The 18,906-nt window shown below is 42.1% G+C and overlaps 1 protein-coding gene across 1 annotated transcript; it reads left to right on the top strand.

Moving 5' to 3' along the window:
• Positions 1–3,647: 3,647 nt before the first annotated feature.
• LOC143020506 (uncharacterized) lies at positions 3,648–18,225 on the top strand. The gene is made up of 6 exons (XM_076176934.1): positions 3,648–3,656; positions 4,312–4,328; positions 9,190–9,291; positions 9,797–10,394; positions 10,949–11,009; positions 18,143–18,225. The coding sequence occupies exons 1-6, from the start codon at positions 3,648–3,650 to the stop codon at positions 18,223–18,225; spliced, it is 870 nt and encodes a 289-aa protein (XP_076033049.1).
• Positions 18,226–18,906: the final 681 nt, after the last annotated feature.

The raw sequence follows: 18,906 nt of genomic DNA, 5'->3' as shown, positions 1-18,906 counted from the left end.
AGGCTGTTTGGTGTGAGAGCCAAAAACATCACCTGGGTAGGGACCCAAGTCTTGACAGCATTAGCGCCTTGGTCGCTGGTCCCCTCCTTCACAGCCCACTTCACTCCTCGCAGTGTCGGCGTCATGAGCGTCATCTGTCCTGGCAACACTCAGGTGAACAAGTGCACAGCGACATGCGCAGGAAAGAATGATCTCATTCGCAAATACAGTACATTATATACAATCACCAATAGAATTATGTTTGTAATACATAAATTCAGAAACTGCAGCACATTAAATAGATATCCAAATACTTTAATCAATGCACGAATACACAAATATACAAAATGTACCAAGTCATCCGGTACAATTTAAACAAACAACTCAGTTACCAGTATCATCGTTCTAGTGATGAAACAGTGCATATTTTTCAATATATACATATATATATATATGTATATGTATATATATATGTATATATATATATATATATATATATATATATATATATATATATATATATATATATATATATGCGTCCGTGCATATGTTTGTATAGGGACTGGATCCTTTATCCATGAAAACTGACTTCGTCGTAAGCATCTAGTCCGTTGTTGGCCCGGTTGACATCATCTTGATATTTTCATAAATCTCTTGGACATCTCTGTCGGGGCCTTACGCCTTGGTGCTTGACTCTGGTTCGAGTCCCTTGAAAGGAAAGGGTCCGCGGCGAGTCGGAAGGGACGCGTCCTTGGCAGGATCGTCCTTCTGTGTCGTGGCCGGAAGGAAGGGGTTCTTTCTTTCATTCTTGGGCAGGAAGTATATGGGTTGGCTGGTGGGAGGCTCTGGCGGTGTCCCAAGCTCCAAGGGTGGTAGGTCAGGACGTGGAGGGGTCGATGGTAACGGTCGCTGGACGAGGCGCGGGAGACAATTGTCGTTGTCGAAGTCGCCTTCGTTCGTGGGTGGTGGGAGGTACAGCGTGATGTCGTGGTCGAAGGTGTTCCTCGTGGTGCCGCAGGGTTCTCGTCTCCGCCTCAGGCTCATCAGGATCATGAAGACTCCGAGGGCCACCAGGAGGGACATCGGTGGTGCCACGACCATCGAACCGGTCGAGAAACCATCGAACTGCTCAAACAAGGAAAAGGGGTAGACCTCTGTCTTGCCTCTTACATGAAAATCGAGTTGTTCTCCGTTGAGTGATGTTGTCGTCAAGGAAACACTTCCTCCATCGTGCAAGGAGACAGAATCGACAACAGCTTCACTTATGGAGCAATTCTTAAAGAACACTTTGCCGCCGTCGGTGGCCACAATGGCCTCTTTCTCAAGGGACCCGATGCTGACGTCACTCAGCACCAGACTACGGTTGCCTCTCACCACTAGCCCTCCCTTCGCGATGTGGTGGATCGCCCCGCCTTCTATTTTGGAATTGCCGTTTCCAGAGTGGACCATTTTCTTCAAGACTTCGATGTGGCAGTTGACAATCTGGAAGTCTTTATCACCAGACACCTCTAGACGGTCCAGCGACTTGATGGAGGTGTTCGACAGCAAGCATTTACGATCATTATTCAAAACGGAGTAGAAACTCTCAACAACGGAGTCCACGATATCGAGGTCAGTAACGAGGGAAACATTGAAGGATGCTACGTTGCTTTTGATGATGTCCAGGCGTCCTACAACACCCTCTAGGCTGAGGACATTGCTATCCATGATGCGCAAGGGCCTTGAAGGGATTTCATCGTCCTCCCCCGTTTGTACAGTCACACTCAGCTCGTTGGAGGAGGACACGATGATCTGGCCGGAGCACGACACGGTGACGTTGAGACGCTTGACCCCAATCAGCTTCAGGGTCTTCCACTTGTCGCAGCCGGTCTGGCGCGCTTTGAGGATGACCTGCCAATGGAAAGCACGTTTGAACAACAGCGTTGGACATTGGCGGCAGTGCTTTAGGTCGCAGTGTCACGGCAGGCTCTTATGTCTGAATCGATAAAAGAAAAAAAAAAAAAAAGCGAGAAGATGAGAGAAGACTTACCTCGTCTGTGGCGTTGGTGTAATTGCAGACCATACTTTTGTGGGTGTCGCTATGGCAGTACGGGGGTTTGAGGTCGACGTCAATGGAGTTGGCGTGGAGGAGATGCCAAACCCCAAGGACCACCCCAAGCAGGAGGAGGAGCAGTGCCCTGCCCGCCGCGGTCCTCATCGGGTTCTCAGACTTCATCCTCGTTTGAACAAACATCGGTTTTCGATTCAAGATCTAAGGGACCGTGGAGTGACACTCTCGGAGGATACCAAGTGACACTGGTGGGAAACCGGAGGCACCTCTCGACTGGCGCCAGCCGAGTTCGCAGCCACTCAGGACAAGAACAAAGATCCGACTGGTGCCGTCAGCGCCTCGGCGTTCGCACAGAACCCTCATCCTTATCACAGCTGAAGAGGGACAAGAATCCGTTCAGGAAAATCTACGAAATGAAAGGAATTTTCCGTACACACACGAACTCCATTGTTGAATACTCCGTTTTGAATACTGGTCGTAAATGCTTGTTGTCGAACACCTCAATCAAATCGCTGGACCGTCTAGAGGTGTCTGGTGATCAATACTTGAAGATTGTCAACTGCCACATCGAAGTCTTGAAGAAAATGGTCCACTCTGGAATCGGCAATTCCAAAATAGAAGGCGGGGCGATCCACCACATTGCAAAGGGAGGGCTAGTGGTGAGAGGCGGACGTCGTCTGGTGCTGAGTGACGTCAGCATCGGGTCCCTTGAGAAAGAGGCCATTGTGGCCACCGACGACGGCAAAGTAGTCTTTAAGAATTGCTCCATAAGTGAAGCTGTTGTCGATTCTGTCTCCTTGCACGATGGAGGAAGTGTTTCCTTGACGACAACATCACTCAACGGAGAACAACTCGATTTTCATGTAAGAGGCAAGACAAAGATCTACCCCTTTTCCTTGTTTGAGCAGTTCGATGATTTCTCGACCGGTTCGATGGTCGTGGCACCGATGTCCCTCCTGGTGGCCCTCGGAGTCTTCATGATCCTGATGAGCCTGAGGCGGAGACGAGGACCCTGCGGCACCACGAGGAACACCCCCAAGGCAACCCGACGACATTCGACCACGACATCACGCTGTACCTCCCACCACTTACGAACGAAGGCGACTTCGACGACGACGATCGTTTCCCGCGCTTCGTCCAGCGACCGTTACCATCGACCCCTCCACGTCCTGACCTACCACCCTTGGAGCTTGGGACGCCGCCCAAGCCTCCCACCAGCCAACCCACATACTTCCTGCCCAAGAATGAGAGGAAGAAGAACCCCTTCCTTCCGGCCACGACACAGAAGGACGATCCTGCCAAGGACGCGTCCCTTCCGACTCGCCGCGGTCCCTTTCCTTTCAAGGGACTCGAACCAGAGTCAAGCACCAAGGCGCAAGGCCCCGACAGAGTTATCCAAGAGAATCACTAGAATATCAAGATGATGTCAACCGGGCCGACAACGGACTAGATGCTTACGACGAAGTCAGTTTTCATGGATAAAGGATCCAGTCCCTATACAAACATATGCACGGACGCATATATATGTATATATATATATATATATATATATATATATATATATATATATACATATATGTATATATTGAAAGATATGCACTGTTTCATCACTAGAACGATGATACTGGTAACTGAATTGTTTGTTTAAATCGTACCGGATGACTTGGTACATTTTGTATATTTGTGTATTTGTGCATTGAGTAAAGTATTTGGATATCTATTTAATGTGCTGTAGTTTCTGAATTTATGTATTACAAATATGTTTATTCTATTGGTGATTGTATATAATGTACTGTATTTGCGAATGAGGTAATTCTTTCCTGCGCATGTCGCTGTGTACTTGTTCACCTGAGCGTTGCCAGGCCAGTTGACGCTCATTACGCCGACACTGCGAGGAGAGAAGTGGGCTGCGAAGGACGGGAACAGCGACCAAGGCGATAATGTTGTCAAGACTTGGGTCCCTACCCAGGTGATGTTTTTGGCTCTCACACCAAACAGCCTGGAGCATTGATGTGGGTTAGGATTTCTAGTTTTATGTAATAGTTATGATAGGAGCGTTGTGATATGGTGAACAGTTTACGTGAAATAATACAGGGTGCAATACAATGCTAGTACTGTATAGAGGATTATATGACAGAAGGGAATACTTCCTTACAATAGCTCAAGTTGCGAACGAAATTACAAGCATATAATAACACAGTAAGTCATAGAAGAACAAAGTTGAACTCGTTAATTTATTACTCATGTCTGCACACTACACGATGTCATAATTATACTTGTAGTTGCGATTGCTCGAAAGGTATTTTATTATATAGGAGTTCAGGATAGGATTATGTTCATTCTCGTTTCAATGTAGGTTGTTTAGTCATTCTTGTTACTCTTTGATGTATTTATTTGGTTTTGACAAATTTCACATTGTGACGATTAGGGCAGTCCGCGAATTTTTAGTGTGGAACATGCGCAATGTCATTTTTTATTTTTAACCATCAGATCAATGGTATACAATTAAGTAGGCTACTGCAGGCAGGAAATTATCGATGTAGACTAATGATGTTTGGTAATAAGTAGTGATAAAGTAATTAATAAAAAATGTGTAGTATCATTGATGGCATATCTATCCCCCGAAAAAAAAACCCGGAAACTTACTGACTGACTTTCATAATTTTGCCTTCATCCTTTTGAAGCTAAGAAGGTGGCTGAATAAAATCGTCTGCCGCTGACTGGAGTACAAGACAAAGGGGACACCGTCTCCTCCCTGCAGTGACTGACCCGAGGCGTGTGGCGGGAGTGGAGGGGTGGCCCCGTTCATCCACGGGGTGCTGAGATGGGAGAGGGGAGGTGGAGGGGTGCACTCGGCCACCCCTCCTGTGAGGGGGGGAGGGTTAACAGTATGTGTATTGGTATGAATCCACCCCCCATCCCCACCCCATGGTGGAAGCAGGTCATCGTCGTCATCGTCATTGTCGTCGTCATCGTCGTCGTTATCGTCGTCGTCGTCATCGTCATCGTCATCATCATCATCATCATCATCATCATCATCATCATCATCATCATCATCATCATCATCATCATCATCATCATCATCATCATCATCATCATCATCACCATCATCACCATCACCATCACCATCACCATCACCATCACCATCACCATCACCATCACCATCATCATCACCATCACCATCACCATCACCATCACCATCACCACCACCACGACCACCACCACCATCATCATCATCATCATCATCATCATCATCATCATCATCATCATCACCATCACCACAATCACCTTCATCATCTTCATCACCATCACCATCACTACCATCACCACCACCATCATCATCATCATCATCATCATCATCATCATCATCATCATCACCACCACAATCACCTTCATCACCATCACTACCATCATCATCATCATCATCATCATCATCATCATCATCAATCATCAATCATCAATCATCAATCATCATCATCATCATCATCATCATCATCATCATCATCATCATCATCATCATCATCATCATCATCATCATCATCATCAATAAAACAATCAATCAGTCTGGTCCTGATCCTGATGTATTTTGACTTATAAATGTCAATGTATCGCCTGCTTACCCAGTCAGGCTTTCTTCATGTTTCGCACACAATGTCAAGACAAGAGATTTACAAAGTGTTTGGTTGTGTGTGTGTGTGTGTGTGTGTGTGTGTGTGTGTGTGTGTGTGTGTGTGTGTGTGTGTGTGTGTGTGTATTAACCTTGGTCTTTCACCTTGGTCTTTGGATCACGTGTTGGACTCGTGATCGACAGCTATTTCCCTCCCGGAAAAGAGCTCAGAGCTCGTATGACCGATCTATGGGTAATGCTATGACCTTTCACACACAGACACACCCAACTCCCAGCCCACGAGAGTCAGAGTAACGACCCGAAGCACGGCGATACCGAAATAATTTCGGCCCTGGGCAGGATTCGAAGTGGGTACTGCGAGCACTATCGTACTTCATAGTCCAGCGCTCTACCAACTACGCCACCGTGTGTGTGTGTGTGTGTGTGTGTGTGTGTGTGTGTGTGTGTGTGTGTGTGTGTGTGTGTGTGTGTGTGTGTGTTTCTGTATTTGCATTTGTATTTGTATTTGTATTTGTGTGTGTTTGTCCTTACTTTCCATCTATCGTTCTTCGATTCAAGTACGTGTGTTGCTGCAGCTTATGCAATCTCTCCTCCTTCTAATCTGTTCCAAGTAGTCCGTTTATACATCTACAGAGAAAAATGAGCTTCTTCACATCCTTTACTCCTTATCAGTTTGTCCTTTGGAAATATGTGTGTGTGTGTGTGTGTGTGTGTGTGTGTGTGTGTGTGTGTGTGTGTGTGTGTGTGTGTGTGTGTGTGTGTGTGTGTGTGTGTGTGCGCGTGTGAGATTCCCCATGATCTTGGATCACGTGTTGTACTCGTGATCGACAGCTATTTCCCTCCCGGAAGAGAGCTCATAGCTCATATATGACCGATATGGGTAATGCTGTGAGTTTTACACTCACACACACACACCCAAATCCCCACCCACGAAAGTTGGAGTAATGACTTGCAACTCAGCGATATTGAAATTATTTCAATCCTGTGCGGGATTCGAACCCGGACCGCTATGTGCGTTGTAAAGGAGAAAGTGGTGGTGGAGGTAAGAGTGGAGGAGGAGGAGGAGAGAAGGAGGAGAGAAGGAGGCGAGAGTGGAGGAGAAGGAGGAGGAGGAGGAGGAGGAGGAGAGAAAGAGAGAAGGAGAGAAGGAGGAGTATGAAAGCCAACGGATTTGTGTGGGTGTAACTGTGGCCTCATCCATCCATCCATCCATCCATAATTCCATCATCTATTCCTCTATCCATCCATCCATCCATGATTACTTCATCCATTCCTTCATCCATCCATTCCTCCATCGATCCATCCTTTCATCCATTCATCAATTAATTCATCCATTCATCCATTCATCTCTCTCTCTCTCTCCCTCTCTCTCATTCGCTCCACTTCTCACCCTCTCCCTCCCTCCCTCCTTCTCTCCCTACCTCTCTGTCTCCTTTCCTTCTCTCCCTCCCTCCTTCTCTCTCTCCCTCTCTCTCCCCCTGTTCCCCCTCTCCCTCTCTTCCTCTTTCTCTTTCTGCTCCCTCTCCCTCTCTCTTCTCTTTTTCTCTCTCTCTCTCTCCTCTCCCTCTCTCCCCTCCCTTTCTCTCTCTCTCTCTCTCTCTCTCTCTCTCTGTCTCAATCACTCTATACAACAACAACAACAACAACAACAACAACAACAACAACAACAACAACAACAACAACAACAACAACAACAACAACAACAACAACAACAACAACAACAACAATCTTATATCTTATAGATTTTTTTTTATACAATGTCCAGATTTCTCAAATGATACTGAAATGTATGATTTGTAACAGCAGTCCATAAGCTCCCTAAGTTTTTTATGACGACTCAAGCTGGGGTCCACGGGAACCGACTATCGAGACGTAGCCTCGCACGGGCCCCTTTGTACCATTTGGAACTTTTTACATTAAATGTTTCCTGACGATTTAATTCATTTTTCTTACTTCTTCGGAAGTTGATTGATAATTTTATTCTTAGTTTAAAACGGATTGATGGCGTTGAATGGAATATACCGTATATTTACCAAGACAGGTTTCTATTCTTATGACTCGCTGTCACAGAAACGAATAAAATCGCCTGACGGCAGTCTGAATGGAACGGGGGAGGGTGTTACGCGGTACGGAAGAATGGCAAGGGAAGGACACTATCCTCTAATTACGCCAGAAGCTGCTTAGCAGGCTCCGAAGGCGTCACCTTTGCCCTTTGTGTTACGACTGCCAGGTATGAGGTCTGGAGCATAAATTCCTCCTTAACTCGACTTTGAAAATTGGTTTAACCTGTTTTGGCTAACTGGCTTGCTTTGTATTTTTTCTTTTAAACACGTTTGGACAAACTGTTCTAACTAGCTTAGTAAATCCAATTGGTCTAGGAAAGGTTAACTTTAACTCGCACAGTTTAGAAGGAGGTTAACTAAACTCGTAAAATATTTTAATCTCATTCCTTTCTGCAAACACGTGTGATATCAGGGCGTCTAAGGCAATTACAGATCTGTAAAAAAAAATCCGTTTTCTCTAAAATAATTCTCATCTTTATTGCCTTGAGGATCGATCTTCCATTTATTTTTATCTTTCTGCTAATCTTTAGTCTAACATTTCTAGTTAACGAACCTAGTAAAAGGAATGGAGTACCATGGTACAAGGGATTACAAAGGCTGAGTATACCGACAGGAGACCTTTTGGTCCATAACTAGGTCGGATGCGAAAAAATAATGATAAATAAATAAATAAATAAGTAAATAAATAAATAAATAAGAATTATAATAATATAAATAATAACAAGCAAAATAAATAAATTAATGAATAGGAATAGTTAAATAATAAACAAACAGGTAAATAGTAAGTAATAATACTGACAGATAAATAATGATAAATGATAATCAAGGAAATAATGATAAACAGACAAATAATAACAAAAAAATAAACAAATACAAAATAATCGAATCTTAAAGCTTCGAACTAAACTACATTGCACTGCCTCTGCAAGAAGTTTATTCCATTCATTAACACATGTTTGACCGAAAAAATCTAGAAATTTTGCTAACTATCGGAAGATTTAATTAAGTTAGGGGTTTTATTAAGATCCACTTCACCTCTTAATAATAATTTAAATGATAATGATAATACTACTACTGTTACTACTACTAGTACTACTACTACTACTACTACTGTTACTACTTCTACTACTACTACTACTACTACTACTGATGATGATAATAGTACTACTGTTACTACTACTACTACTACTACTACTACTACTACTACTACTACTACTACTACTACTACTACTACTGTTACTACTACTACTACTACTACTACTACTACTACTACTACTACTACTACTACTACTACTACTACTACTACTACTACTACTACTGATGATGATGATGATGATGATGATAATAATAAAAATGATAGTAATAATGATAATCATAATAATGGTAATGATAATGATGATAATGATAATAACAATAATAATATTTAATAATGATTTTAAGTAATTTTCCTTCTCTTCTTTTTTACGCAGGTCTCTGCACTTTCTACGAAGACTACTTTGGCTAGCCATCTTCGCTGCAGGATCTTACTTCACAGCCATCAATGGCTTCGAAATATATCAGGATTACTTTGGGTAAGGAATACCCTTCCCATCCACCCCGTTACCCCTTTCTGGAATAATTATTTCTTTGAAATTTCTATGAGAAACTATCTGGTTCTTGAAGATTGCTTTTTAAGATTTAGATGCGATAAAATCATATAACAACGCAGCTTGTGTGTGTGTGTGTGTGTGTGTGTGTGTGTGTGTGTGTGTGACTGTTAATAGATTGAAAGATAGCCAGGTAGAAATAGACACATGGGTGTATGCATTGTTGTTGAGGGTGAGTCAACGTGAGAATGAGTTTATGAATAATTAAGAAAGAACGAGTGAGTGAGAGGAGGGGATACAAATAAAGATGGAGGCAAAAAAAATGAATAAATGAATAAATGAAATAAATAATATCACTGAGACAGCCTGCTTCTGTCTGATGAGGTACAAATGAAAATATTTGTGACTGACACGTTTACGAATGACCTGCGCTGTGCCAGACTTATTTTTCTTTTTCTAATTTTTGTCGATCCTTCCGTTCTTGTTCCAGTTATCCGGTAGTTTCTTCCGTGACAACCCTCCCCGGAACTTCGGCCATCTTCCCGGCAGTCACCCTCTGCAACCAGAACCGGGTCCAGTGCTCCTCCCTCATCCGGAGCGCCTTCAGGGCCGTTCCCGGAGTTCCTTCCCGCTTGCTGAGGCTCTCAGGGTGTCTCAACGCACGAAGAGTCTGCCCTCTGGTCTGGAAGGAGCTGGTCGAAGTTGAGGCCGTCGATCCAACTGGGTTATATAACACTTCGCGTTGTTTCACGAAGTGTGACCTTATGAACGATTGGAGGGAGAGCTTGTTCCAGGAAGATGCGCCCTTCGAGGACCAGCAGATGGCGGAGTACCTCCTCGGGCTCAGTGACTGTTCTTTGAGGCCTCTGACTCGACGGCAGAGTCTTCGAAGAACGAAAGACCTTATCGAACTCGAAGGTGATGAGGTACTCGAAGTTGGCCAAGAACACGAAGAGAAAGAGATTGTGATGTTGGGGGAACAGGTCACTGGAGGTCAGCTGGAGGCAGAAGTTCAGGAGGAACTTGAAGAAGAACAAAAGATGCAATTTGCCTCAGAAGAAAATGGCGACGTTCAAAGTAACTTTGCGGTAAGGTTTTCTAATTTATAAATCCAATTGTAGCTTTAGGAGAAAGATAGTCGAATCTTTCCTCATTAAACACTTGCCAAATTTCAATACATCAAAAGGGCAATGGTCACCTGATTGTATAACAACTTATGCTGTGAATAAATTATACCATTCCCGAATCCGCGCCACCTCGGACATGTGACTTGAGCCACCTCCCCTTGTTCCCACTTTGTACCTCTCTCACTGTATATATTCTTGTACATCTTTCCTTGTACCTATCTGCTGAAGAGGACCACAGTAGTGGTCGAAACATACAGTTCGTCTGTTTCTTTTGCTTTGTTTCTCCGACAGTGGGTAATTAAAAAAAAAAACATATATATATATATATATATATATATATATATATATACAATAAACACATAGAGCAGATGTGACAGCTTCGGCAGCAGTTACTCAGAGCCTCCTGGCGTAGGCTCTTTGCCTGACGTCAAACCAGGGAACTTTCTAATATGATTTTTTTTTCTTTCTATTTTTCTTTATCTATTTATTTGTTTGTATCTTTTTGCTATTAACAGGGAGAAAAGCGAGCCTTTCTTCTACATTCTTCAAATTCTTTACAACCTTCTGTCAGTAAAAGTGAGTATTGTTCCTTCGGAATTATTGGGTCAAAATACACACACACACACACACACACACACACACACACACACACACACACACACACACATACACACATACACACATACACACACACACACACATACACACATACCCACATGCACACACACACACACACACACATACACACATACACCTCTCATGGCGCTGTGGTTAGAGCTCTGGCCTGCCACTACGGAGGTCCGGGTTCGACTCTCGCCCGGGGCTGAAATGATATCAGTATCGCAGCGCTGAGGGGTGTTACTCCAACTCTCGTGGGCGGGGAGTTGGGGGTGTGTGTGTGTGCAAGGTCATAGCATTACCCATAGATCGGACCTACGAGCTCTGAGCTCTCTTCCAGGAGGGAAATAGCTGTCGATCACGAGTCCAACACGTGATCCAAAGACCAAGTGACAGACCAAGTGAATACACACACACACACACACACACACACACACACACACACACACACACACACACACACACACACACACACACACACACGCAACACACACACACACGCACGCACGCACACGCACACACACACACACGCACACACACACACACACACACACACACACACACACACACACACACACACACACACACACACACACACACACACACACACTGTTATAAATCTTAATTTTCTCGGTGCGTTGATTTTTATATTTTTCCTTATTAAAGTTAGACGATTAAGTTCAGGTTTGCTTGTAAGTATTTTTGCTTATTTTCTTCTGGTTTACTGTGTGTCGCGGGTTTGTTGTGACTGCATTTCGCGCTACAAAGACCCACGTCCAAGTACTTAAGGCAATGGTGACGTTTTTGGTCGTAGTAACGCACTTCCTGGCATGAGCTCACAGAGCTGCAAGCACTAAAAAAAAAAAAAAAAAAAAAAAAAAAAAAAAAATTATATATAGATATATATATATATGTATATATATATATATATATATATATATATATATTTTTTTTTTAAGGAGCCGCCGAAGACCTCGTCTCGACCTTCGACGCCCAGAAGGAATTCATTAGCGTTTTCGCGGGAATGGACCCCGGCGTCCGAAGTTCCTTGGGCTACACTTGGGAGAACATGGTCATCTCCTGTAGTTTCATGGGGAGGAACTGCTCAGCCAAGTAAGTAGATCCCAATTGTTACGGACTGCTGGTATGTGAAGAGACGTTACGTATAACGTCTAAGTGCTTAAGAACCAGCTCACTTCTAGAAGCCACTGTAGGACTGAACTATCTGGTCAGGGCCTAGATAATTCGTAAGACTAGAAGTAAAGGTAACAAAGAAGATTCCAGGAAAGGAATATTAAACTAGCGATAAAACTAGTAAACGAAATTATTAATGGAAAATATTTACAGGCAATCAACACAAAAGAGAATGGGCAGTAGGGTCAATGGGACCGTTACATGATTATGGAAATTATCGTTCAAATAAGAAACACAAGATAAGTATGCAATATGGTACTATCTAAGTACAAAGAGATCAGGAACATGCATCAGAATAAGTAATAAGTACAAATATAAGTAAAGTAATGCAATGTATATCAGACACGTAATGTAGGCAAAAAGGGTGATCACTTCACACCAATCGTCTCATGAATCTAAACCTTCTAGTTTTTATCAAGAGATCAATATGTGGGAATATGACAAGGAATGAGCGGTTTCAACCGCTTATATACCATTGGACCGGAAACGGAATACTTCCGGGTGAGTGTGCGGGTGAGGAGGAGGGTAAGTTAACACACGTCAACATGGGTCGTTTTAGGACCCTCGACTCGCTTGAACAATCTATTTATTTAGTAACTGTCAAATCTGTGCGCTCCGAACTATTCAGGATTTCGCTTGTCTGTTTGTTCTACAAGAGTGCGCACTTCTCCGCACGTAGGCAAGATTACATATAGTGGACGGGCGTTACTGCTTAACATTGTTACAATACATACATAGACAAGAAATATGAACATAGTTATGTAATACAAAGGAACACAATTCTATAACATAATTACACATATGACGTAATATCTAATATTACGTTACACCTCCACCGTTTGGGAAAGCTTTTCACTTTCTGTTGAAAAGCTACGTTCTAGAAAGTATGGAGTAGTTCTTTTGCGCAGGGGACAGCTTCTTGCTGTAGTAGGCGATAGTGTGAAGAACTTTGTTGTGTTCTTGCAAGAGGGCGGCACCGATACCGGTGTCGCTGGCGTCGACTTGCAGAAGAAAGGGTCGTTGGAAATCGGGTGCCCTTAGAACTGGTGCGTTAGTGAGAAGGGACTTCAGGTTTTTGAAGGCCGTCTCACAGGTAGGTGTCCACACGAAGTCGTGGTCTTTTCTCAACAGGTCAGTCAATGGTTCTGCTACATCTTGTTTCTCAGATAAGTGAAGATTTTGTAGTATCTGGGAGTTTTCCAAGGGAATCTCAGGAGGATTAGGCAGGTTATCAGGAGGCTCTTCCGATTTTATTGTGGTAGAGCTGCAAATTGGAATTGGATCTCTGGAATGATAAGGTTTTAAGGTATTTATGTGACAGAGACGGGAACTCTTTCTTCTGTCTGGAGTTTTGATTATGTAGTTGAGATCACTGGCTCTGGACAAGACTTCATAGGGTCCTTTGTATTTAGCCTGCAATGGATCTCCTGGTATAGGAAGATAAAGTAACACTTGATCTCCTGGAGAGAAAGTTCTAAGTTTAGAATTTTTATCATACCGACCTTTCATTACTCGTTGAGCATTCGTCAAGTTCTCTCTTGCCAACTTCCAAGCTTCTAACAACTTCTCGGTGACCTGGGACACGTATTTCAAAGAAGGAACTGGTGGTTCTTCTTTCATCCATTGTTCATGAAGTATCTTAAGGGGGCCACGGACTTCATGACCGAAGACTAATTCTGACGGGCTGAATCCAAGGCTTTCTTGAATTGTTGTTCGGGTGGCGAACAACAAAAAGGGGAGTCCGTCTTCCCAATTTCGAGTGTTCTCAGCACAGAAGATTCTTAACATTGTCTTGAGCGTTTGGTGAAAGCGCTCTAGAGCACCTTGTGATTGAGGATGATAGGCGGAGGAAGTTACATGATTTATACCTAGTGTTACAAGAGTTTCTCTAAACTTGTTGGAAAGAAAATTACTTCCTTGATCACTTTGAATGTTCTTAGGAAATCCTACCATAGTGAAATATTTCAACATTTCTCTGATTATGTTTTGAGCTTTAATATTTTTCAAAGGAATGGCTTCTGGAAAACGAGTGCTCATACACATGATTGTGAGAATGTACTGATTTCCTTTACTTGAAGGAGGTAAAGGTCCTACACAGTCAATAAGAACTTTTTTAAATGGCTCTTCCATTACAGGAATGGGATGGAGTGGAGCTTCTACAATTTTATGGTTGGGCTTACCTACAAGTTGACATGTATGACATGTTTTACAATATTGGGCAACATCTTTGACAACCGTGGGCCAATGGAAATGTTGGGTTATGTTGAACAAGGTCTTTCTTACCCCTAAGTGACCTGCTAAGGGAGTATCATGAGCCAATCTTAGAACATTATTCCTGAAACCAAGAGGGAGGACTATTTGATTCCTTACTTGCCATGGCTGGTCAGCGGTTGCGGTGGATGCTCTCCATTTTCGCATTAGGACTCCGTTTTCTATATAGAAACCTCGTGACATATTTTCAACTTCTTCTGGAGAAGAAACAATCTCGTACAAATTTTTAAGAGAATGATCTGACTTCTGTTCTTTGATTAATTCTGCTCTAGATAGAGAAACTGGTGAAGAAGAAGATGGGTCAGTTAGGGAGAATAGGGATTCTAAATTATAGGTCTCCTCTTCAGATTTCTTGTACTGAGATCTGGTTACAGCACAAGCGGGAAACAACTGTAAGTTATCTGAAGGTTCTACTGAGGTCTTAGGGTTATTTGTTATTAAGGGAGAAATGACTTTGCTTCCAGCGATGTCATTGGCCAACAATAAGGATATTCCTACTATGGGAAGAGAGTCTACTACTGCTACTTTAACCATTCCGGTTGTTAAATCAGACCGCAAGAAAACATTATGTAATGGACATTTTACAATTCCTCCAACTCCTTCTATCAATATATCATAACCTGTATATGACTCACCCTGATTCTGCAAGACAGAATTTAAAATCAGACTTTGCTTTGCTCCTGTGTCTCGGAGTATGGAAATAGGATATTGTTGTGAACTACTACTATGAGATATAGTTCCTGAAGATACAAATGGTTTGAAACAAGGATCATGATCTGATGAGGGGGGTTCTACATTACTTGACAATACCGGCTTCTTTGGTAGTTTATCCTGAATAGAGGATTTTGAATCATCTGATTTTATATTACTTACAAGAGTTGGTGTCTTATTGGAGAATGAGGGTGTCAGTCTCTTTCTGCAATTAGAAATGTGATGGCCAACCTGTTTACAATATGAACAAGTTACAGGGGGATTAGTCTTAAACCTTTCCATTCTTTGCCAAGGTTGGTTTGGAGGATATTGATTGAAATCAGACCTGTAACTGAAATGTGATGGGCTAGACTGATTTTCAAAGTGTTTCTTTGGGGACCAAGGATCAGAGTATTTTGTTGAATCTGGAATATATGACTTTGACTTTTGGGATTCCATTTGTCTTGACTTAGGTTTATGATTTAGTGTGAACTCATCAGCCAATACAGCAGCTTTAGTTAAAGTTTCGGGAACATGATCATCTATAAAAATCCTAAGATCTGTCTCTAAGGTATTCTTAAACTGCTCCAATAAAATCAACTGTTTAAGTCTATCTAAGGTGTCCGTTTCACTAGCCAAACACCACCTATTGAATAACCTCTCTTGTTGAGCCGCATATTCTACGTATGTTAACTGAGGTGTCTTCCTATAATTACGGAATTTCTGTCTATAGGCCTCTGGTATTAGTTCATAAGCTTTTAAAATACAAGCTTTCATATTATCATACTCGCTTTCTGCTTCTGAAAGAGAAGTATAAATTTGCTGAGCCTTACCCTTAAATTGTGTTTGAATGATTAATGGCCAATTTTCTTTAGGGATTTGTAACTGTTGCGCCAATTTTTCCCACTGAAGAAAGAAAATTTCTGGCTCTCCTTCTGAAAATTTGGGTAAAAGTTTTACATACTTGGAAATATCTATATGACCTTCCTGAACTACGGGTTGTCTATCAACAATCCTAGCTTCTACTTCTGCCTTCTTTAATTCTAACTCTGCCAATTTGACTTTAGTTTCTCCTTCTCTAGCTCTAAATTCTGCCTCAATTTGCATTTGTTTCAGTTTAGTTTCCTCCTCTTTAGCTACTTGTTTCGCTTTAGCTTCCTCTTCTCTAGCTCTAAATTCTGCCTCAATTTGCATTTGTTTCAGTTTAGTTTCCTCCTCTTTAGCTACTTGTTTCGCTTTAGCTTCCTCTTCTCTAGCTCTAAATTCTGCCTCAATTTGCATTTGTTTCAGTTTAGCTTCCTCCTCAATTTCTACTCTCCTGACCTTTAATTCAATCTCCTTAATCTTAAGTTCGGTTAGTCGTGCCTCTATTTCTAACCTATTTGAAGGAATTTGTATAGCTGTAATCTCTTCTGGAGATAAGATCTCATCTTCGATCAGATTTTCAACAAGTTCCTGAAGTATTTTTTTCTTTCGCAAACTTGTATCAATGTCTACTCCAAAGTGCTTGCCTATTTCTATCAAAGTGTCTTTAGTTTGTTTCTTTAAGAAACTTACCTTGGGATTTTGAACGAATTCTTGAACTATATCATCCATCTCTAAAAGAATGTGTTAAATACCTGATCCAATATCCTGGCAAGGTCGCCACTTTGTTACGGGCGGCTGGTATGTGAAGAGACGTTACGTATAACGTCTAAGTGCTTAAGAACCAGCTCACTTCTAGAAGCCACTGTAGGACTGAACTATCTGGTCAGGGCCTAGATAATTCGTAAGACTAGAAGTAAAGGTAACAAAGAAGATTCCAGGAAAGGAATATTAAACTAGCGATAAAACTAGTAAACGAAATTATTAATGGAAAATATTTACAGGCAATCAACACAAAAGAGAATGGGCAGTAGGGTCAATGGGACCGTTACATGATTATGGAAATTATCGTTCAAATAAGAAACACAAGATAAGTATGCAATATGGTACTATCTAAGTACAAAGAGATCAGGAACATGCATCAGAATAAGTAATAAGTACAAATATAAGTAAAGTAATGCAATGTATATCAGACACGTAATGTAGGCAAAAAGGGTGATCACTTCACACCAATCGTCTCATGAATCTAAACCTTCTAGTTTTTATCAAGAGATCAATATGTGGGAATATGACAAGGAATGAGCGGTTTCAACCGCTTATATACCATTGGACCGGAAACGGAATACTTCCGGGTGAGTGTGCGGGTGAGGAGGAGGGTAAGTTAACACACGTCAACATGGGTCGTTTTAGGACCCTCGACTCGCTTGAACAATCTATTTATTTAGTAACTGTCAAATCTGTGCGCTCCGAACTATTCAGGATTTCGCTTGTCTGTTTGTTCTACAAGAGTGCGCACTTCTCCGCACGTAGGCAAGATTACATATAGTGGACGGGCGTTACTGCTTAACATTGTTACAATACATACATAGACAAGAAATATGAACATAGTTATGTAATACAAAGGAACACAATTCTATAACATAATTACACATATGACGTAATATCTAATATTACGTTACACAATTCTCGAAGCGTTATCACACTAGGATTTTTCCTCCGACTCTTGGAACAAACTTGCAGCCCTCAGCTTTCGGTAAGGAATATGTTATGCTGGAAGAAGATAATGTTCCTCCAGCATATCAAAATAGTTTATTATAGTGATTTGACGACGGAAAAAAAGTTCTGGAGGCGGGAGGTACCGCCGATAAATCGGAGGTCGGAGGAAAAATAGCACAGTGTGATAACGCTTTTTTTTTTTTTTTTTTTTTTTTTTTTTTTTTGAGTGGCGCTTTACCTGTCCCTCTGGCTCCTGAGACCCTCTTTTGTTCTTCGTCTTCTTCTTCTTCTTCGTCTTCTTCGTCTTGGTCTTCAACTACCTTTCCAACTTGGTGTCACTATTCCTTTCATTCTAGCTGCCGTCAGACGATTTTATTCATCTCAGTTGCCTTCCCACAGCCACGAAGACGTCCCTGTTACGCCAGGAGACGCTGAGTAGCTGCGGCCGAGGCCGTCACCTTTGCCCTATGTGTTACGTGCTTCAGAGACTGTTGGGGGGCGGGTAACAGACAGACACACTCATCCTATTTAGTTCAACTTAATTTAATTTTGTTTTATTTTATATTTTTTATTTTAATTTATTTTGTTTTGATTAATGTTATTTGGTTATTTCATTATTCATCTTTATTTTGTTTTATTTAATCTAATTTATTTTATTTTATTCTATTTTATTTTATTTTATTTTATTTTATTTTGTTTTATTATTTTTTCACTAATATTAGGACAGTATTATAGCCCTAAATATCCTTGTAAACACACACACACACACACACACACACACACACACACACACACACACACACACACACACACACACACACACACACACACCTCTCATGGCGCTGTGGTTAGAGCTCTGGCCTGCCACTACGGAGGTCCGGGTTCGACTCTCGCCCGGGGCTGAAATAATATCAGTATCGCAGCGCTGAGGGGTGTTACTCCAACTCTCGTGGGCGGGGAGTTGGGTGTGTGTGTGTGTGCAAGGTCATAGCATTACCCATAGATCGGACCTACGAGCTCTGAGCTCTCTTCCAGGAGGGAAATAGCTGTCGATCACGAGTCCAACACGTGATCCAAAGACCAAGTGAATACACATACACACACACACACACACACACAC

This window comes from Oratosquilla oratoria, chromosome 40 (assembly GCF_046742065.1).
Source record: "Oratosquilla oratoria isolate Oo_2021 chromosome 40, ASM4674206v1, whole genome shotgun sequence".
Lineage (NCBI taxonomy): Eukaryota > Metazoa > Arthropoda > Malacostraca > Stomatopoda > Squillidae > Oratosquilla > Oratosquilla oratoria.
Note: the sequence above shows the minus strand (reverse complement) of the source record. Positions and strands in the feature narration are given on the sequence as shown.